This window comes from Chenopodium album, chromosome 19, assembly GCF_948465745.1.
Source record: "Chenopodium album chromosome 19, dcCheAlbu1.1, whole genome shotgun sequence".
Taxonomy (NCBI): domain Eukaryota; kingdom Viridiplantae; phylum Streptophyta; class Magnoliopsida; order Caryophyllales; family Amaranthaceae; genus Chenopodium; species Chenopodium album.
In genome coordinates this window covers 11,542,055-11,565,955 of record NC_137852.1, presented here as the reverse complement: position 1 = coordinate 11,565,955, position 23,901 = coordinate 11,542,055, and the positions used below count along the sequence as shown (strand labels likewise).

The 23,901-nt window shown below is 34.3% G+C and overlaps 2 protein-coding genes and 1 pseudogene across 2 annotated transcripts; 2 read left to right on the top strand and 1 right to left on the bottom strand.

The window, feature by feature from the left end:
* Window positions 1-376: 376 nt before the first annotated feature.
* Window positions 377-2,076, bottom strand: LOC145595587 (F-box/FBD/LRR-repeat protein At2g26030-like). The gene has a single exon (XM_081652002.1). It carries the CDS (start codon window positions 2,059-2,061, stop codon window positions 592-594), a length of 1,470 nt encoding a protein of 489 aa, XP_081508128.1. The 5' UTR covers window positions 2,062-2,076; the 3' UTR covers window positions 377-591.
* Window positions 2,077-8,900: 6,824 nt separating this feature from the next.
* LOC145594049 (F-box/FBD/LRR-repeat protein At5g22660-like) lies at window positions 8,901-10,376 on the top strand. Its single transcript, XM_081650396.1, has one exon. It carries the CDS (start codon window positions 8,901-8,903, stop codon window positions 10,374-10,376), a length of 1,476 nt encoding a protein of 491 aa, XP_081506522.1.
* A 10,611-nt stretch (window positions 10,377-20,987) lies between these two features.
* LOC145594048 (putative FBD-associated F-box protein At5g53635) lies at window positions 20,988-22,644 on the top strand (annotated as a pseudogene).
* The last annotated feature ends 1,257 nt before the right edge of the window (window positions 22,645-23,901 follow it).

Sequence of the window (23,901 nt, the reverse complement as noted above, 5' to 3'; positions counted from 1 at the left end):
TAAGCTGTAGTTTATGTGCTTCACTGAAATTATCTATGAGCTCTGATTTCATAGGAATGTATTGTTAGAATACACCTTGCACCATAAACATATATGGAAAGAGAGAACTAGATTCTACAATGTCCAAGGTTTCAGTCTCACACCCTGTTAGCATAGTTATTCTTTGCTATCTTCTTCCTTATTTGTATTGGGCTCAAGGCTAGTCTATAATTTCGTCAAATAACCTCAAACAAAATCAAAGGTAAAAAGAGAATTCAAGCATCTTAATCCCCTGCTTTGTTAATGTATGTCTAACAAAGCTAAATTCATGTGTATGATGTATGTTTTCCCATTACAGAAAACAATTTGAGGCATGGATCAAAGAGCCACCACTGTATGAGTAAAATAAGTTTACATTTAGTAATTACAATAACCATTGTACAAATAATATAAGCCAACAATAACTCGTATTATTTACAACAGCCATTAAGTAAAAGAAGTGAACACGCAGAAAATGCAACAGCCATTGTATCAGTAAAATAAATTATAAATTGAGTAGTAAATATCTATAACAGCTTATATATTGGTATTTGGACAGCAAGAAGTTGCATATCAATTTTTGAAGAAACCACCTGATGCTGTCTCTCTCTTTGGAACCACAACCTTACAGGTTGAGGAGCTCCTCGGAAGATTGTACAAGTATTTATAGAATTGACATTCCTTCAACACTTTAGAACCCATTCTATGTACGGCCCTGGAACGAATTGTTGTGTAAAGAGTTTCCAAAACCATTGCATTGCATAGAATGTATGCTAGCAATTTAAGGTCATCGTCGATCCCCTTAAGTCCCTCTATTCGTACTGTCTTAAGCTCACTAACCAAACAATCTGGTACAGAATCTGGTGCACACCAATCCCTCTGTTCCATTGGAACATCATTATCTTCCCAACATAAGCTCACCTCAAGATGCTCTAACTTAGGAAAATAATGTAAACAACGCATCAAATCCTTGAAACGATTTGTTTTAAGTCGCGCTAGATTATTAAAGATTGGCATATCCACCCCAACACGGGTAAATATATTGGTACGTTTTCGTACCATTATTAGCTCAAGGTTGTCAACACTAGACATTCTTTCCAAAAACTCGAACATCCCATTAACATACAAATCCTCTTCATCTTGTAACTCAAAATCATTAGACTCCATTATTGAATTCCCTTTCAAATCAATACAAGCACTGGCTAATGAAGTTGGATTTTGGACAAAGCTATAAAACGAATAACAATCACTAATCCTAATGTTTGACAATTTTGGCGCATCAATAAAAATCCGAATTCGTTTCAGATACCACCACGAATTCATACATATATCCAACGATTTCAAATTCGGCGAAAACACATTCACCAAAGAATGTGGATTCTGGGGTTGTGGCAAAGAAATCAAATCAAAACTCAATTGCAAATCTTCCAACAATGGACAAAACTCAAACATATCACGCAACATGATCGGAACATCGAGAAGATAGCATAAACTAAGCTTCTTCAAATTAGGAAGTCGAATTTTAACATTCTCAGGCAATTCAATCTTAAGCATACCAATCAATTTCAAACTTACCAGAGATTGCGAATCAAACAGACAAGCCGCAGGAACCCTAAAGAAGCTCCTGAATCCTGCATTGACCACAATTTGTTCAATTTTCCGCCTAAAAATTGTTCGAAAGCATTGCTCAGTAGCATCAGGTCGATCTAAGTTGGATTCCGATGGAAATACGAGGTGAAATCCATAAAGTTTTGGGGCGATCATCTTATGTAAGATGTTGTTGACGATTAAAAGGATTTTTGATGAGGTTTTTTCGGAGAGATCGAAGTCGAATTGGAAGCAGGTGACGGTGGTCCAAAGGTGGCGCCAACGGCGGGATAAGACGGAGGTGGTGGCGGCGGAATTGGTTGGGAGGAGAGAGAGTATGTCGGTGAGAATGGAGTCTGGAAGTGAGCTTAGCCGATCTTGTTCTTCGTTGTTTAGTTTCCGGCGAAGGCGTCTGCCATTGTTGCTGGTTGTAGGATCAATCTCTTGGAGTTTCATCTTTGAAGGAAAGAATTTTGCTAGTGTGACTTCAATTTCTCATCATACGTAGTATATGATATATATACATATTCTTTAGAAGGAATAATAAAGTAATTTGTGTTTTTAGGCCTTTTTAGTTGGGAGGGTGGTCGAGCCGGGAAAAATTCCATGTCGTGTTGGGTTGGATCGAAAATGCTTGTCTAAAATCTCAACTCTTATGGTTTTTATATCCAATATTTGCTGGTCAAACACTTTGAGAGTGAGGGAGATTGAACCTCATTAGACCAAACTTAGGTTGGTACTTGTTATCTGCTACTTCCTCTGTTCTTTTTTACTTGACCTGTTTATTTTATCACGCTTGCCAATGCAAAACTTTAACTATCAGCAACTTTGATTACCCATACATAAAAAATATAAAAGTTATATATTATGATAGTATTTATTGAGACGAATTCAAAAAGATCCAACATGAATATGTTTTTCCTTACACATTATTCACAAAAGACGGTCAAAAGAGGAGAGGTGAATAGTGTAAAAGTCAAAGCGGGTCAAGTAAAAAAGAACAGAGGAAGTATGTAATGTTCTGTACTTGTAACTTTAAAATACTAGTACAAAAAATGAAATGTTGGTATAATTTTGGTGTACTTGTGATTTACAATGTAATGTTTTGTACTAGCATAGACAAGTATATATCTTGTGTTTAATCACTTGAGTACTAAACATGTCATGTGATCATGGTTGAGGATCCCACATCAATCATAGAATTCCGTAGTTGTGTCTCGTGTTCATATATATTGGTATAGGGCGCATAGATTTTAAATGTGACAAATTACTTATTTCAGAGGATTTATTGGGTCAGTCTAATATACGAGCACACCCAATCTCAAGCTATGCTATGCAATTTTATCAAAGCTACATCTAATGTAACTCCACAATTACAAACTACTCGGTACAACTATTTTAAAATTACTATTTTAAAATTATTATACAAGTTAAGAACTTATTTCCTCCGTCTTTTAATAGTTGCAACACACACTTTTCACGGTATTTAAGAAATTTGAGGTTCACATAATATTTTATTTTATTATTTTTTAGATTCACATGATATAATACACTTTAAAATAAGATAAGTGGTTGTTAAGAGTGTAATTTTGTACTGAACTTTGCCAAATGTATCAATTAACAACCAAAAAAAAAAAAAAAAAAGGAAAAATCTAAAATTCTGACACAATTAAAGCAAGGTGCTAAACTTTCAATTTTTTCCGTGCACATCAAGATCAACATCATTTCAATTTGTTGCGGTGGTAATTGATTGTTGTAATTAGTGGCTGAAGGTGCAGGAGAGGGATGAGTGTGGAGAAGGCGGGAGAGGAGGCGGAGTGCAGTGGAGGGTCTGGTTGCCATTGATGGGCGGGAGGAGAGAGAAAGGGGAAGAAGGAGAACTAGAGAATGAAGATGGTGAAAGTCATTGACGAGTGGTGAAGGAATTGATCGCCATTGATGGGAAATTAGGGTACTAAACTTTCAATTTTTTTTTTAGAAAAAAATCGAATAAGGGTCTGTTCACATTTACTTAATTTTAGTTTAGTTCACTTCAGTTCAGCTCTAATCAGTTTAGTTCAGTTCAGCTCTAATCAGTTTAGTTCAGTTCAGCTTCTAATTTCTCTCTCTCATAAAATATTCATTTCAGCTCAGTTCAGTTCAGCTCCAATCAGTTCAGTCAGTTCAGCTCAGTTCAGTAAATGTGATCAGACCCTAAACCGGCTAATGTAAGTTGCAAATGAAAAATTTACCTGTTGTAAAGGTTATAGTACTCTATTTGATACAAATGAAAGTTCAGTTGCTTAATTAATACATTTGGCAAAGTATAGTACCTAAAAGTGTATATAAGTATATAACTCAATTTTGTGGGCTATGTGCTTTGAATAAAAGAAATAGTATAGTTTTTCCCTAAAATAGCTTTTCATTTATAGTGTGTTGCAAATATTGTATCATTTCTATTTTAGAGAAATGTTGTTAGTATTAAAAAAACGGAGGAAGTATATAACAGCATTGTGTGGGCTCTTTAGCTTGATAGGAGCTTTGACACGTCACTAGCGCCTATGAACATGTCTAGTGATTCAGTGGTATGATCACACTTCTCCAACACAAAAAATGTGCATTGCTTGATTTTAAGTGTATAATCATTTTTTCAGTTGGAAACTATTTCGAGAAATGAAAATATAATTGCTTTGAGAATATATAAATATAGGCCTTGTTTGGCAATTGGCTGTTGGCTGTTGGCTGCTGGCTGTTTAACTTGGCTTGTTTGACTGGCTGTTAGTATTGGCTGTTTGTAGTGGCTGTTTGACTATTTATTGTATGTAAACATGTTTGGTAAAATCAGCTGTTAGATATTGGCTGTAACTATGCAAAACAACCTTAAAGGGCATTATTATGTATTCTTATACATTTATTATCAGTATTATTAATTATTAATTACTAATACAAAATATTAACTACTAATTTATAATTACTTATTATTAATTATAAACTACTAGTTATTAAGTACTAATTACTAATTATTAAGCACTTAATATTAATTACATATTACTAACAATTGTTAATTACTAGTTATTAATAATTAAGTACTAATAATTACTAATTACGGAGTACTAACTATTAATTTTTAAGTACTTATAACTACTAATTTACTAATTATTAAATAATAATTATTAATTATTAATTACTAATAATAGATTATTAATTACTAATTATAAATTATTAATTACTAATTTTTTTATTACTAATTACTAATTATAAATTATTAATTAATAAGTATTGATTATGAATTACTAATTATAAATTATTAACTATTGATTATTGATTATTAATTACTATTTATAAATTATTAATTACTAATTATTAATTACTGATTACTTATTATTAATTACTAATTACTAATTAATTATTAATTACTGATTATTAATTATTAATTATAGATTAATAATTATTAATTATTAATTACTGATTATTAATTATCAATTATCAATTACTAATTACAAATTAATAATTAATTATTAATTAATTACCAATTATTAATTACTAATTATTGATTGATAATTATTAATTATTAATTACTAATTATTGATTGATAATTATTGATTGATAATTATTAATTAATAATTAATAATTAATAATTAATAATTAATAATTAATAATTAATAATTAATAATTAATAATTAATAATTAATAATTAATAATTAATAATTAATAATTAATAATTAATAATTAATAATTAATAATTAATAATTAATAATTAATAATTAATAATTAATAATTAATAATTAATAATTAATAATTAATAATTAATAATTAATAATTAATAATTAATAATTAATAATTAATAATTAATAATTAATAATTAATAATTAATAATTAATAATTAATAATTAATAATTAATAATTAATAATTAATAATTAATAATTAATAATTAATAATTAATAATTAATAATTAATAATTAATAATTAATAATTAATAATTAATAATTAATAATTAATAATTAATAATTAATAATTAATAATTAATAATTAGTAATTAGTAATTAATAATTAATAATTAATAATTAATAAATAGTAATTAATAATTAATAATTAGTAATTAATAATTATCAATCAATAATTATCAATCAATAATTAGTAATTAATAATTAATAATTAATAATTATCAATCAATAATTAGTAATTAATAATTGGTAATTAATTAATAATAATTATTAATTTGTAATTAGTAATTGATAATTGATAATTAATAATCAGTAATTAATAATTATTAATCTATAATTAATAATTAATAATCATTAATTAATAATTAATTAGTAATTAGTAATTAATAATAAGTAATCAGTAATTAATAATTAGTAATTAATAATTTATAAATAGTAATTAATAATCAATAATCAATAGTTAATAATTTATAATTAGTAATTCATAATCAATACTTATTAATTAATAATTTATAATTAGTAATTAGTAATAAAAAATTAGTAATTAATAATTTATAATTAGTAATTAATAATCTATTATTAGTAATTAATAATTAATAATTATTATTTAATAATTAGTAAATTAGTAGTTATAAGTACTTAAAAATTAATAGTTAGTACTCCGTAATTAGTAATTATTAGTACTTAATTATTAATAACTAGTAATTAACAATTGTTAGTAATATGTAATTAATATTAAGTGCTTAATAATTAGTAATTAGTACTTAATAACTAGTAGTTTATAATTAATAATAAGTAATTATAAATTAGTAGTTAATATTTTGTATTAGTAATTAATAATTAATAATACTGATAATAAATGTATAAGAATACATAATAATGCCCTTTAAGGTTGTTTTGCATAGTTACAGACAATATCTAACAGCTGATTTTACCAAACATGTTTACATACAATAAATAGTCAAACAGCCACTACAAACAGCCAATACTAACAGCCAGTCAAACAAGCCAAGTTAAACAGCCAGCAGCCAACAGCCAACAGCCAATTGCCAAACAAGGCCAAAACCAAAAAGCTAGTAACACTAGCTTTTTGTTTTTGGCGGAAAAGCCGGCTTTTTCACCTAGCTGAAAAGCCATTTACCAAACAAGTATTTTGGCTGTTTGACCAAAAGAAAAAGCCAAAAGCCAAAAGCCAACCAAAAAGCCAACTAAAAGCCAATTACCAAACAAGGCCATAATGTTAATGGAAATAGTTGCATTGAAAATTGGTACTTGTACAGTGTACTGTACTATAGAGATAAATACTACACATAAGGACTTACTCCCTTCATTTCTAATTATTTTTTCTACTTTCTCCGTTTTTTTATTAGGGTAATGCTATATGTAGCCTTAAGGGTTATATATAAGCATTATATACACTAAATTAGAAATTTAGGACAAAAACTCGTGTAAATCAGTGTAATTAATGCTTAAATTTTTATGATTTCTAAACTTTTTACGATTTTCAAGTGTAAATTTAATGCTTTATATGTAGCCCTAAGGGCTATGTATAGCATTTTCCTACTATTGCACCATACACGTTGGGCACACATTTTTTGGTAGTGGAAAAGATGAGGAGAAAGAAGGGTAAAAGTACAAATAAGACCATATGATTTAAACATAAAGTAAAGATCAAGTGTTAAAAGTAAGGGTATATTGGATATTTGCAGTGTGAACACACATATCTTGTTTCTTTAAATGGAAATGGTGCAATATTTGTTAAATTTCCTTAAAAGTCAAGTGGTGCAATAATAAAAGAACGGAGTAAGTATTTGACTTTTTGCATTTTAAAACGGTTATATCTCAATTTACACAAATGTAAAAATTACGGAGTATAAAAAGTAAATGTCAATAAAATGTACAATGAGACGTATCCAACAAGATCTCAAATTATTACGAGTATATATTTTTTTTGAAACCATCTCAAATAATTATGTTATCACTTATAGATTAAGAATATTTTCGAGTCAAAGTGCACGGAGTATAAAATTTGACTCAAATTTTTGTTTAAAATTTAGGGACAAGGGAGTAAGAGTTTAGAAATGTACTCCCTCCGTCCCAAAAAGAACGACCCATTTGGGTTGATTACGCGGGTATTAAGGAAGTTAAGTAAAAAGAAGTAAAAATATATTGGAAAGATAATTTACATGGGGTTTGTAAAAAATTAGAGAGAAAAAGTAATACTCCCTCCGTCCCTTTATTACATGCCTATTTCTCATTTTGCACGGGAATTAAGAAAGTTAAAGATTTCTTAAAACTAAAAATTGGGAGTACAAATATGCATGTGGGGTTAGAGAGAGATAGAGAGAAAGAAAAAGGTGGTTGAGAATTAGGAGAGATAAAGTATTGGGAATTGATGTAAAGTACAAAAAAGAAGAGGAAAAATGATGACTAATCATCAAAACAAGAATAATATTTATAAATAGAAACAGGCATTTAATTTTGATTACCCAAAAAGGAATACAGGCATGTAATAAAGGGACGGAGGGAGTAAAATAACATGGAAAATCAATTTTTTTTTTTTTTATATGAGAAGCTAATTTTGCACAAATATTTACTCCCTCCGTCCCTAAATTACATTCCTTTTTAAAAATTTACACGGGAATTAAGAAGCGAAGAATAAGACAAATAATAATAATTAGATAATGCAATAGGAAATACAAAGATAGAGTAGTTATTACTCATGACATGTCATCAATCCTTTGCAAAAAAAAAAGGACCAATCACATGCTCCTAATTGAAAATTTTTAACCAATCATATCCATTGTAATTTGGTACAAGGATTATGAGTGAGATTAGGTAAGGATGAGTGAGAAAGCATTAAATATATAACAGAAAAAGAGAGTTGATTTACTAAAAAAAACATACCAAAAATAGAAAGGAGGAATGTAATTTTGGAATATCAAAAATAAAAAGGAGGAATGTAATTTAGGGACGGAGGGAGTAGCAAATTGGTGGGTGTTTTAATGCAAATGGATCATTATTTTTGGGACAAAGTTTTAGCTAAATGGGTCGTTCTTTTTAAGACGGAGGGATTAGTTTAAATAAAAAAAAAAAAAAAATTGAGATCCTTGGGAGTTGGGAGTGACGATTGAGTGACTGACGACTATGACGAGTGAGTTTGAAATCCTTGGGAGTTGGGAGTGACGATTGAGTGACTGACTGCATTTGATGCAGAGAGTTTGAAAATTGAATGTCCAATTAAAATTTAAATATAATTAAGTTGAAATTCATACATCTATGATCTATCCAAATCCCCTCAAATTCTAGTCTCTCTAACTCAAATTCTAGTCTCTCTAACCCAAAGCTACCTTTCCAAGTCTGATCAAAAAATGGCGGAAAACCAGCCTAAACTCATCCCCGTGAGACGACGGCGCAGGAGGTTAACTGACAACAGAGAAGACCGTTTGAGTTCATTTCCAGTCGAAATCATCCACAACATTCTCTCGCGCCTTCCAATTAATTCTGCCGCCGCTACCTCGGTCTTATCCCGCCGTTGGCGCCACCTCTGGACCGACGTCACTCGCTTTGAGCTCTGCATTAGTGAATCACCAAACCTCACTCGCTTTCTCAGCAAAATCCTACAGAAACTGACTTCCAATAAACTCGACGTTTTCAAATTTGAGGTCAGGTCCATAACCTCTTCACTTCAACTTGAAAAACTAGAGTCATGTTTTGATCTTGTTTGCCGCCGAAATGTGCAACAATTCATTTTTCAAGGGGAAATTGTGGACGATTTTATACCAATACCTTCCTGCTTGCTTAATTGCAAATCTCTCGTTATTTTAGAATTGTTTGGTTATTTTGATTGGGATGAAAAAAGAGTTGTTCAACTTCAACTTCAACTTCACAATCTCAAGAAACTTACATTAAGCTACCTTGTTCAAGTGCCTTCTTGGTTAGGGTATTTATATGAGTCTTCCCCTTTGTTAGAAGAATTAACTTTGAAGTTTGATCTCTTATGTAACGGACAGCCTCCAAATGCAATGCCTCTTCTAAATCTTACTTTTCCGAATTTAAAGTCTTTCAAGTTGGTAGTTGAGATTCCCAGTTCGAAGCCGGGTTTTGATGAGATATCTATTGATGCACCCAAATTAACACACCTTGAAATTAATCATGTATTTGTGTCCACTTTGCCTTATAGCTTTCGCCGTAATTCAACAGCATTAGTCAACGCATGCATTAATTTGAAGAGGATGGGTGAATATGAAGGGGAACCGGATGGATTCAAGGTTTCTGAATTTTTCAGAGGAATGTCTAGTATGTACGACCTTGAACTAGAGGTGGCGAAGTGTTATAATGTATACAATTACCTTGCTTTGAGCGTGAATCCGCCCATGTTTTTTAATCTAGTCCATCTTACAACGACCTTACATAGGTTTAATGTTCATGATTGTAAGGACTTGTTGGTTTCGCTGCAATGCTTCCCAAACTTAAAGCATCTTTGGGCAAATGTTGTTATATATTATGGTAACCAAGAGGGGCAGAGGAATTGGCATGCACCAGATTTTGTACCAAGTTGTTTGCAAAGTAAGCTCAAGACGATAGAGATAAAGGGACTTAGTGGGAATGCTAGTGCACTCAAGTTGCTAAGGTACATTCTAGGTAATGCAAAAGTTTTGAAAAAGCTTGATTTAGATGTTAGTTTTGAAAAAAAGTCTAACCAAGAAAAGCTCTGGAAGGAACGTGAGTTTTGTGAGTCCTTGTTTAAGCTTCCTAGGAGCTCATCGACTTGTGAGGTTGTGTTTTCGGGTAGCTTTATGACATCTTCAAGTAATACTTTCAAAAACGGAAGGCTTACCTGTTAAATGGAATAGCCAGGTTCATTGAAAATATTCTTCCTAGAGGATGCATATGTATGGCCAGCAGGTACTGACTACTAAATATCTTTTTAATTTTGCTTTGATAAATTTAGTTTGGTTTGTGCTTACAACCGCTTGTCAATCAATGTGTTAGATCTGTGTCAATGTACAAAGCCTTAGCTTGCTATGGAACTGTAAACTTGCCTTCTACTAGGACAATGGCTATTGTAAAGTCGGGCTCTTTTGCTTTTCGATCTATATGTTATGGTTATGGTGTATTTTCTTACTTGAATTGTTTAGTTTTATGCATTTCAATTTTAAAATGCTAAGGAACATGAACTACTAATGTTCTTGTAATGTCAGTTTTAAAGAAAGCAATTCGTATTTGTTTTCACTCAAGTTTAAACTTTTTGTGACAATTGAGGGTCTGAAAGCCACAAGAGTACAAGACTCAGAATGCAGTACTAGTCAATAGACAAAGTTTGTTTTGAAAAATTTGCTCAAGATATACTCTGTCTATCACTATATCTATTTAAAATGTTTGAGCTAAAGTTAAAATGAATGTTGATGATTAAGCTTAATTTGTATTAGTTGGATTCAAGGGGGCTTGTTGAAATATCGATCTCATAGAATTATTAACCATATGAGACATCTGTGAAGCCAGAGCTACCTAGTACGAGTATGCGATGCAATTAGCTACCTAAATTGTTAAATTTGGCCAAATATTACCCTGTTATGCTATAGTTTCCCTTTTTCAATACGCCATGATACATTTATCAACAAGAAAACTGTACTATCATTTTGTACCAAGGATGCATATGGCTGGCAGGTACTGACTACTAGATTTCCTTTTGAATTTGCTTTGATAATTCAAGTTTAGTTTTTGCTTACAACCAATGTGTTAGATTTGTGTAAATGTACAAATCCTTGCTAAATTTGCCCTTCTAGTAGGACAATGGTTATTGTAAAGTCAAGTTCTTTTGCTTATTTATATTGTATGGTTATGGTGTATTTTTTTGCTTAAATTGTTATTTTATTTATGCATGTCAATTTTATAATATTACTGGACATGAACTGCTATGATAATGTTCTTATAATGTACAAGAAAATAATATATGTTTGTTGGCACTCAACCCTTTGACCTGTTGTGACAATTGAGGGTCTCAAAGCCACAGGACTCTGTTAAAAGTTTGCTTCAAATTTAGTTAGCAAGGATGAAAACAGTCGTAGTCAATAGACAAAGTTTGCTTAATGAATGTTGATGATTAAGCTCTAATTAGTATTAGTTGGACTCAGGGGAGCTAGTTGAAACTTAATCTCATAGAATTAATAACCATAGGATTCTGTGAAGCCATAGTTATCTAACAAGCTATGCAGTTAGCTACCTAAATTGTTTGTTCAAAAAATTACCACTGTTGTGTTATAAGCTTGCCTTTTTCAATACGCTGTACACAGGGGATATATAAGAATATTAGGAAGTAACACTGCACGGGGCTGCTACCGCTGCTTCTCAACATAGAAAGGGTGGCAATAGCTGGTCTCTTCTCTTGCAATCTCTCTGTCATTTGTGTGAAGGTAGCTGATAGCAAACTTGTGCTTTTTATCCCCACATGATTTATCTACAAAACCAAAGAGAAAATTGTATTATTCTTATCAATTGCAACCTATATTCATGTGAGGTCATTTACAAGCACTTTTGCTACAAGTCACATATACTGAACTAAGCCTTTTTCCTCTTCTTTGGTTACTTGAAGTTTGATTGGTTTCTTTCTATAAAAGTATACTTGTAGTTGCTAGTACTTTCTGTTTAATAAGAATGCAGACTAGCCAAGTAATTGAGGAGCAAAAAATTAGAAATCATTGTGCTACAAAGAATGGGGAAAAAAGAACTAGTATGGCAGGAATATAAATTCAATGAAGCCTTTTCAAACTTCCAAGGAGCTTCTTAACTTCAGATGTGTTTTTCACTTTTTCTAGCTAGTGTGTATGAACGTTAGAATTTAAGCCATGCTATGCAATTATCCCTCTTTACTATTACTTGTTCATTGGTAGAACGGTTATTGTTAGTTTGTTACACCAAGTTTATTAATCCGTACCCCGTACATAGGGAGTATTTTATGGAGTACTTTTATGTCGTTCATACCGATTCACTTGAAAATGAGTACTCTCTTCGTTTCGTAATAATCGCAACATTAGGGAGGGTACAAAGTTTTATGAAAATTACAGGATGAAGTCCAAAAGGAGAGGGTTTATATATATATATATATATATATATATATATATATATATATATATATATATATATATATATATATATATATATATATATATATATATATATATATATATATATATATATATTTTATACTTTGTATAAAGTAATTAAAGAGGATATATATATGGGAAGGTCTTGTATGTACATGGTGTGGCCACATTAGATTGTAAGAGTAATCTTCGTTTAAATGTATGATTAACCTCATTTTTTCATAAGAATAAACTCATGTTGTCCATAAAAGTAACCTAAATTTATTATACAAGTAAAATCAAGTAATTTAGAAATAAGTAACCCCATTTGTTCATTTGAGTAACCCCTATTATTTTGTTTTTAAAAAATGGAGTAATTCCACATATTTAATAGATAACTCCTTTTTTCCATTTAAGTAATCTACATACGTTAAGGTAACCCCATTTATTCATTACCGGAACCCTATTACTTAATTAATTACTTTATAGTTAGTGATTACATATAAGAATCTATGTTAATAAAATAAATTATTTTAAACAAGGTAATTATGATCTAATATGATCTACAAATTTCTTTTTTTAATTTTAAAAAATCAAATTATTTTTGCTAATATGATCTACAATAAATAATACGAGTACAAGTAAAGTTTGAAATAAGGTGAAATCATGACCTAAGTTGACGACTGGTGACTTGATGAGTGACTCATTTGAGTCATTCCCTACAAAGATACTCCCTCCGTCCCTTTATTACATGTATATTTCTCATTTTACACGGGAATTAATAAAGTTAAAGATTTTTAAAATAAGTAATTGGGAGTATAAATATGCATGTGGGGTTAGAGAGAGATACAGAGAAAGAAAAGGTGGTTGGGAATTAGGACAGAGAAAATATTGAGAATTGATGTTAGAGTACAAAAAAGAAAAAGAAAAAGGGGGACAAATCATCAAAAAGAGAATAATATTGTAAAAAAGTACAACATATAAATAGAAACACACACTTAATTTTGGTCATCCCAAAAAGGAGCACAGACATGTAATAAAGGGACGGATAAGTAAATTGAAAGTTTAAAAAAAAGGAAAAATTGCTTCCATTGATCTGAACTTTGGCTCGTTCGTTCAAATTAATCCGAACTTTCGATTATTATCTATCACTTCCAACTTTATGGGGTATTAATTTCTATTGCACCCAAATGACTTGCAACTGGTCAATCAGGTAAACAATTGTGAATTAAATTTTTTTGCACACGTATCAATATGTAATTGGTTGAAAAAAAAAATGTAAAAAAAAAAAACCTAAAACCAAACCCAGCCACTCATAGCACCCCGCTGCCACCAACGACCACCCCGCAGCAACCCATGACCAGCCCAACACCGTTCCCCTCGAGCGCTGCCCAGTCATCCTTCCCCCTCCTTGTGCCGGCGACGCTCGACCACTGGTAGAGGGATATTCGGTCGTTGGACGATCACCCTCAAGCCAAACAATATTTCTACCTAAACCAACCTAAGACAAGTCTAGGGTAAGTAGAGGATCGAATCCACAGGGAATGGGTAAGTACACCGAGAGTATGAAACGGTTGCAATCTAGTTCGGTCACAAATTGGGGGTTTTGATTAGATAACTACTATGGAGACAAACACTAGGGGGGAATAGGGATCGACTCCAACCAAACCAACGGATCAAATCAATAGGCAAGCACGAACACAAATTGGGTGATAGAGGGGGCACTCAATGTTACCTTCTTTCGAAGCCACAACACTAAGCATTCCTAAGCCAAACTCAACTAACAAGATAGGCCAACCAAGTCTTAACAATGAGAAGTAGACTACTAACTCGGGTTTGTCTTTCGATCGGTCCAAGAAAGCATTAAAGCACAAGCAATTGAGATTTCTCACCTAATTGTTGCAACTAAGACTACTACATCATTCAAACAAGGAACCATAATCAAGAGGAGATTAGCATAACCATAATAAGAAAAGGCTCACAACTAGACTTCATCTCTCAATGCAAGCATAGAAGTGAATACATGAGCAATAAGTGGCCATCCAATTACACATGCAATTAACCATCTCTTTAACAATCAATCATCAATCCAAAATGAACATGCAAGCACAAACATCAATCAACCCATGGCTTGGTTGGGTCTTCACCCAACCCCTAGCTAATTAACTACTCACTAAACATGGTGAGGGACATCAAAACAACAAGTTCTAATCCAAGCATTAAGTTAATAAGTTAAGAGGAGTAGTAGGAATAAGGTAGATTGGACATGCAACAACAATTAAGCAAGATCAAGAGAGAAATTAACAATTAAAAGTAAATAAAAACTGAAATTAAAGAGTAAGAGATAGAGGAAAGAGATTACTTAAAATGCTTCAAAGTTGAGAAATTGTTGAATTCAAGAGAACAATCTTCAATTAATCTACTACAATGATTGAGTTTGAGAAGATCTAAGCTAATTAATGAGGGTTGAGAAGAACTAAGAGCCTAAGAAAACTAAAGGGGAAGAAGATCCCCAAAACTGAAGCTAAGCGTCCTATTTATATGCCCAGAAATTACATCGTAAAATCCGTCAAAATCGGGCTTCAGAACAGGAGGAGCGCCCGCTCCTAGGTGTGGAGCGCCCGCTCCTGGGCTCTCTGCACGCCCTCTCCTCTTGCACCAGTTTGAGGCAGTTTGTAGGAAAACAGGGAGGAGCGCCCGCTCCTAAATAGGTGCACGCCCGCTCCTAAAAGTGCTAGGGAGGCAGAATGTGGCAGTTCAGGCAGGAGCGCCCGCTCCTAACAGGCTGCACGCCCTCTCCTCTTGTGCTTTGCTTCCAATATAGTTCTTCATGTTCATGCTATGTGACCAATTTCTCCTTGCATCTACAAACACGAACACACACATAAAAAGGAACGGGGAAGCCAAAAGTTGTAATCATACACAAAAAGGAGTCGGAAAGGGGGATAAAGAGGGGAAAATGACAACAAAATTGTGCTAAAAAATACCATGATAAGTGGACAAATAAAACACTTATCAAATTCCCCCAAACTAGCCAATTGCTTGTCCCTAAGCAATTCACTTGGCGCAAAAGAAACCAATAGATTAATCCGCTCAAAGAAAAGCACATGTAAAGATAAAAGAATCCTTAAGCAATAAAACTCGAGCATGAGGTATATGCCTAAGATCAACCACGGTCATGACTAGCCAAGGCCTAGCTAACCTTCCCGAATGTACTCAACTTTGGTCCATTCAACCAATCTTACCGCGTCCCCAACACAAAGTTCAAATTCCCCCTAATGGTAGTGTCTCATGACTCCTCGAAGGAGCCGGAAGAAAAATAGACAAAAGAAGGTTTAGAACACTCGACATCTCAATGATAAGCACCCTCTCCATATGCTTGTGAACCAACTCCCTCCACCGACTATGGCTTCAACTACTCTACTAACATTACAAGACTCAAGGATTACGGCACAAATTAAGGCATAGAGAAAACTAGAAGTGCTTTGCAATTAAAGTCAAGCTAAGGTATATAGCACTAAGAGCAAACCTAAAGAGGTTTCTAACTTTGACCCAAATTACAAAATATGAATAAACTTGAAATAAAAACGCACCCCCAAGCTTGTTTAATTGCTAGGGTGATGGCTATTCATCACTTCTTTTCTTTCCCTTCTTTTTTTTTTTTTTTTTTTTTTTTCTTTCTTTCTTTCTTTCTTTTTTTTTTTTTTTTTTTTTTTTTTTTTTTTCAAACTTGAACATTTACATCACTAACTACTAATTACAATAAATTAAAAATTGAACTAAGAAAACAAGAATGATATGCCTTAATTTGGTAGAGGGATATTCGGTCGTTGGACGATCACCCTAAAACCAAACAATATTTCTACCTAAACCAACCTAAGACAAGTCTAGGGTAAGTAGAGGATCGTATCCACAGGGAATGGGTAAGTACACCGAGAGTATGAAACGGTTGCAATCTAGTTCGGTCACAAATTGGGGGTTTTGATTAGATAACTACTATGGAGACAAACACTAGGGGGGAATAGGGATCGACTCCAACCAAACCAACGGATCAAATCAATAGGCAAGCACGAACACAAATTGGGTGATAGAGGGGGCACTCAATGTTACCTTCTTTCGAAGCCACAACACTAAGCATTCCTAAGCCAAACTCAACTAACAAGATAGGCCAACCAAGTCTTAACAATGAGAAGTAGACTACTAACTCGGGTTTGTCTTTCGATCGGTCCAAGAAAGCATTAAAGCACAAGCAATTGAGATTTCTCACCTAATTGTTGCAACTAAGACTACTACATCATTCAAACAAGGAACCATAATCAAGAGGAGATTAGCATAACCATAATAAGAAAAGGCTCACAACTAGACTTCATCTCTCAATGCAAGCATAGAAGTGAATACATGAGCAATAAGTGGCCATCCAATTACACATGCAATTAACCATCTCTTTAACAATCAATCATCAATCCAAAATGAACATGCAAGCACAAACATCAATCAACCCATGGCTTGGTTGGGTCTTCACCCAACCCCTAGCTAATTAACTACTCACTAAACATGGTGAGGGACATCAAAACAACAAGTTCTAATCCAAGCATTAAGTTAATAAGTTAAGAGGAGTAGTAGGAATAAGGTAGATTGGACATGCAACAACAATTAAGCAAGATCAAGAGAGAAATTAACAATTAAAAGTAAATAAAAACTGAAATTAAAGAGTAAGAGATAGAGGAAAGAGATTACTTAAAATGCTTCAAAGTTGAGAAATTGTTGAATTCAAGAGAACAATCTTCAATTAATCTACTACAATGATTGAGTTTGAGAAGATCTAAGCTAATTAATGAGGGTTGAGAAGAACTAAGAGCCTAAGAAAACTAAAGGGGAAGAAGATCCCCAAAACTGAAGCTAAGCGTCCTATTTATATGCCCAGAAATTACATCGTAAAATCCGTCAAAATCGGGCTTCAGAACAGGAGGAGCGCCCGCTCCTAGGTGTGGAGCGCCCGCTCCTGGGCTCTCTGCACGCCCTCTCCTCTTGCACCAGTTTGAGGCAGTTTGTAGGAAAACAGGGAGGAGCGCCCGCTCCTAAATAGGTGCACGCCCGCTCCTAAAAGTGCTAGGGAGGCAGAATGTGGCAGTTCAGGCAGGAGCGCCCGCTCCTAACAGGCTGCACGCCCTCTCCTCTTGTGCTTTGCTTCCAATATAGTTCTTCATGTTCATGCTATGTGACCAATTTCTCCTTGCATCTACAAACACGAACACACACATAAAAAGGAACGGGGAAGCCAAAAGTTGTAATCATACACAAAAAGGAGTCGGAAAGGGGGATAAAGAGGGGAAAATGACAACAAAATTGTGCTAAAAATACCATGATAAGTGGACAAATAAAACACTTATCAAATTCCCCCAAACTAGCCAATTGCTTGTCCCTAAGCAATTCACTTGGCGCAAAAGAAACCAATAGATTAATCCGCTCAAAGAAAAGCACATGTAAAGATAAAAGAATCCTTAAGCAATAAAACTCGAGCATGAGGTATATGCCTAAGATCAACCACGGTCATGACTAGCCAAGGCCTAGCTAACCTTCCCGAATGTACTCAACTTTGGTCCATTCAACCAATCTTACCGCGTCCCCAACACAAAGTTCAAATTCCCCCTAATGGTAGTGTCTCATGACTCCTCGAAGGAGCCGGAAGAAAAATAGACAAAAGAAGGTTTAGAACACTCGACATCTCAATGATAAGCACCCTCTCCATATGCTTGTGAACCAACTCCCTCCACCGACTATGGCTTCAACTACTCTACTAACATTACAAGACTCAAGGATTACGGCACAAATTAAGGCATAGAGAAAACTAGAAGTGCTTTGCAATTAAAGTCAAGCTAAGGTATATAGCACTAAGAGCAAACCTAAAGAGGTTTCTAACTTTGACCCAAATTACAAAATATGAATAAACTTGAAATAAAAACGCACCCCCAAGCTTGTTTAATTGCTAGGGTGATGGCTATTCATCACTTCTTTTCTTTCCCTTCTTTTTTTTTTTTTTTTTTTTTTTCTTTCTTTCTTTCTTTCTTTTTTTTTTTTTTTTTTTTTTTTTTTTTCAAACTTGAACATTTACATCACTAACTACTAATTACAATAAATTAAAAATTGAACTAAGAAAACAAGAATGATATGCCTTAATTTGGTAGAGGGATATTCGGTCGTTGGACGATCACCCTAAAACCAAACAATATTTCTACCTAAACCAACCTAAGACAAGTCTAGGGTAAGTAGAGGATCGTATCCACAGGGAATGGGTAAGTACACCGAGAGTATGAAACGGTTGCAATCTAGTTCGGTCACAAATTGGGGGTTTTGATTAGATAACTACTATGGAGACAAACACTAGGGGGGAATAGGGATCGACTCCAACCAAACCAACGGATCAAATCAATAGGCAAGCACGAACACAAATTGGGTGATAGAGGGGGCACTCAATGTTACCTTCTTTCGAAGCCACAACACTAAGCATTCCTAAACCAAACTCAACTAACAAGATAGGCCAACCAAGTCTTAACAATGAGAAGTAGACTACTAACTCGGGTTTGTCTTTCGATCGGTCCAAGAAAGCATTAAAGCACAAGCAATTGAGATTTCTCACCTAATTGTTGCAACTAAGACTACTACATCATTCAAACAAGGAACCATAATCAAGAGGAGATTAGCATAACCATAATAAGAAAAGGCTCACAACTAGACTTCATCTCTCAATGCAAGCATAGAAGTGAATACATGAGCAATAAGTGGCCATCCAATTACACATGCAATTAACCATCTCTTTAACAATCAATCATCAATCCAAAATGAACATGCAAGCACAAACATCAATCAACCCATGGCTTGGTTGGGTCTTCACCCAACCCCTAGCTAATTAACTACTCACTAAACATGGTGAGGGACATCAAAACAACAAGTTCTAATCCAAGCATTAAGTTAATAAGTTAAGAGGAGTAGTAGGAATAAGGTAGATTGGACATGCAACAACAATTAAGCAAGATCAAGAGAGAAATTAACAATTAAAAGTAAATAAAAACTGAAATTAAAGAGTAAGAGATAGAGGAAAGAGATTACTTAAAATGCTTCAAAGTTGAGAAATTGTTGAATTCAAGAGAACAATCTTCAATTAATCTACTACAATGATTGAGTTTGAGAAGATCTAAGCTAATTAATGAGGGTTGAGAAGAACTAAGAGCCTAAGAAAACTAAAGGGGAAGAAGATCCCCAAAACTGAAGCTAAGCGTCCTATTTATATGCCCAGAAATTACATCGTAAAATCCGTCAAAATCGGGCTTCAGAACAGGAGGAGCGCCCGCTCCTAGGTGTGGAGCGCCCGCTCCTGGGCTCTCTGCACGCCCTCTCCTCTTGCACCAGTTTGAGGCAGTTTGTAGGAAAACAGGGAGGAGCGCCCGCTCCTAAATAGGTGCACGCCCGCTCCTAAAAGTGCTAGGGAGGCAGAATGTGGCAGTTCAGGCAGGAGCGCCCGCTCCTAACAGGCTGCACGCCCTCTCCTCTTGTGCTTTGCTTCCAATATAGTTCTTCATGTTCATGTTATGTGACCAATTTCTCCTTGCATCTACAAACACGAACACACACATAAAAAGGAACGGGGAAGCCAAAAGTTGTAATCATACACAAAAAGGAGTCGGAAAGGGGGATAAAGAGGGGAAAATGACAACAAAATTGTGCTAAAAATACCATGATAAGTGGACAAATAAAACACTTATCAACCACCCTCCCCTTTCCCTGGAAAATTGGCCGCGCGCTGAAAATGACCACCAGAAAACACCACTTCTCCCTGCAAACGACCACCGAGATTTGGGGCCATTTCAATCTGATTATCCCATGAGAATTTCGTTCGTGGCTGGGCGGGATTTGGGGAAGAAAAAGGGGTGGGGGAGGGGTTTTCAGGGGTGGGGGAAGAGAAGGGGTGGCTAGGCGGCGGTTTCCGGTAGCGGAGGAGGGGTTTTCGGGGAAGGGGCCGATTTTCCGACGGGGTGGGGGTGTGGTGTTTTTCGGGATAGGGTGGGGGGCTGTGTATTTTTCCTTTTTTCAAAATTTTTGTTTTTATTTTTGTTTTTTGGACCTATCACGTGTTGACACGTTTCTAAGTAACTTACTACATCAGGTTGGATGACTTATTAGGTGCAATAGAAATTAATACCCTAAAGTTGGGAGTGATAGATAATAATTGAAATTTCGGATTAATTTGGGCGGACGAGGCAAAGTTCAGATTAATAGGAGGTAATAGAAAAGATGAAAGTCATCCATCTTCCAAATCCTGTCATATTCTAGGGTCTCTAACCCAAAAACCACCTTTTCAAATCCTCAAGAAAAAAAATGTCCGAAAACCAGCATATTCTGAACCCTGTGGGACGACGGCGAAGGAGGTTAACCGATGACGGAGAAGATCGATTGAGTTTACTTCCAGACGCAATCCTCGCTGAAATCCTGTCTTGCCTTCCAATCAATTCCGCCGCTTCCACCTCCGTCTTATCCCGCCGTTGGCGTCACCTCTGGACCGGCGTCACTCGCTTTGAGCTCTACAATGTTAAATCGCCAATCCCCACCTATTTCCTCAGCTTTGTCAGCAACATCCTAATGCATCTGACTTCCCCGAAAATCGACGTATTCAAAATCAAAATAATTACTAAATTTATTGAACCTGATAAACTAGAATCATTCTTTCATGAAATTTGCCGCCGAAATGTACAGCAATTGATTTGTAATTGGGATGAGGATTACTTTCCAATACCTACTTGCTTGCTTAGTTGTCAATCTCTGGTAATTTTGGAATTGTTTGGTTCGCTTGAGTATGATTGGGAGAAAAATAGAGATGTTCAACTTCAACTTCCTAATCTCAACAAGCTCACTTTATGCTACCTTCGACAAGTGCCTCCTTGGTTAGATTCTTTATCTGAATCTTCACCATTGTTGGAAGAATTAACTTTGATGTTTGATCTCCTTGATTATGGGCAGCTTCCAAACACAATGCCTCTTCTAAATCTTAGTTTCCCGAATTTAAAGTCTTTGAAGTTGATGGTTGAGGCTTATTATGAGGAGCAGGGTGTTGATGTGATATCTATTGATGCACCCAAATTAACACACATTGAAATAGAACATACATTTGGTTACCATTTAGGGCCTTTACCCTACAAATTTTGCCATAAACCAACTGCATTAGTCAAAGCGTGCATTAACTTCTATTATAGGGATAAAGATGAAAATGAAGATGAAGTTTTTTTTTTTTTTTTTTTTTTTTTTTTTTTTTTTTTTTTTTTTTTTTTTTGTTTTTTGAAAGAAAAATGAAGATGAAGTTGAAGATGAGGATGAGAGGATTCACCGGTTTTTTGAATTTTTCAGAGGAATGTCTAGTGTATACAACCTTGAACTAAAGTTGGAGAAGTATTGTAATATATTCACTTACCTTTCTTTGAATGTGAATCTGCTCATGTTTTCAAATCTTGTCCATCTTACAACAACCTTGGATATGGTTGACCTCAATGATTGCAAGGATTTGTTGGTTTCGCTGCAATGCTTCCCCAACTTGAAGCATCTTCGTATAAAGCCCATAAGAACGGATTATGGTAGCGAAATGAAGCAGAGGAATTGGCATGCACCAGACATTGTACCTAGTTGTTTGATGAGTAAGCTCAAGACGATAGATATAAAGCGACTACAACTTAGTGGGAGTATTGGTGGGCTCAAGTTGCTAGGGTACATTCTAGGTAATGCAAAGGTTTTGGAAAAGCTTTACTTAGATGTTTGGTTTCATGAACGTACTAAACAACAAAAACTCTGGACGGAATGTGAGTTCTGTAGGTCCTTGTATAAGCTTCCAAGGAGCTCATCGACTTGTGAGGTGGTGTTTTTGGGTAGGTTTATTACATCTTCAAGTAATACTTTCAAAAATGGAAGGCTTACCTTTCAATGACAAATTCTTCCAACATTATGGATGCATATATATGGCCAGCAGGCAGCAGGTACTGACTTCTAAATTTCCTTTTGAATCTGCTTTGATAAATTTAGTTTGGTTTGTGCTTACAAACGCTTCTCAATTAATGTGTTAGGTTTGTGTCAATGTACAAGCCTTAGCTTGCTATGGAACTGTAAACTTGCCTTTCGTTCTACTAGGATAATGGCTAATGTAAAGTCGGGATCCGATCTTTTGCTTCTCGGTCTATATGGTATGGTTATGGTTTATTTTGTATTTTCTTGAATCGTTTAGATTTATGCATGTCAATTTTATAATGTTAAGGAACTTGAACTACTAATGTTCTTGTAATGTCAGTTTTAAAGAAAGTAATTCGTGTTTGTTATCACCAAACTTAAACTTTTCATGACAATTGAGGGTCTGAAATCCATAGTACCCAGAAAGCAGTACTGGTCTGTTTACAGTTTTTTTAAAAAAATATGCTCAAGATATATTCTGTCTATCACTCTATCTATTTAATTAGTATTAGTTGGACTCAAGCGGACTTGTTGAAATATCAATCTCATAGAACTATTAACCAAATGAGAATTCTGTGAAGCCAGGGCTACCTAATACGAGTAATTAAGTGATGCAATTACCTACTTAAATTGTTAAATTTGGCCAAATATTACCCTGTTCTGCTATAGTTCCCCTTTTTCAATATACCATGATTCATTTACCAAGGAGAAAATTGTACTATTAGTTTGATCAATTGCAACCATTTTTAAAAATACGTTCTCTGTGATCATCCACGAGCTGTTTGGAATATCATCACCCCTAAGAACACCCAACACAAGAGAAGTAACAGCAGGACCAACAATACGCCAATAAGTTTGGAAAAATAAAGAACACATACCATCCGGACCGGGAGCTTTAAGAGGATGCATTTGTTTCAACACGGTAAGCACCTCATCCGCCCTATACTCCGCACAAAGAAGCTTATTCATATCATCCGTGACCCTATTATTAATACCAGCCAAAGCCGCATCATAATCCACCGTCGGGGCAGCAGTAAAGAGAGTACTAAAATAATCAACAGCAATCGCACACACCCCTTCCGCATCATCACGTCGCTCTCCATCCTCAGTCACAAGAGAATTAATTGAATTCTTCTGTCGCCGCTGACTAGCTTTCCTGTGAAAGAAGCTTGAGTTACGGTCAGCCAACCATAACGCTCTCGACCTTTGCCGCCAGTACACCTCCTCTACATGGAGCATATCAGAAATTTCCTTCACAATCTTGCGTCTCTCCCGCACCTGAGCCGCAGTTCTCCAACCCCTA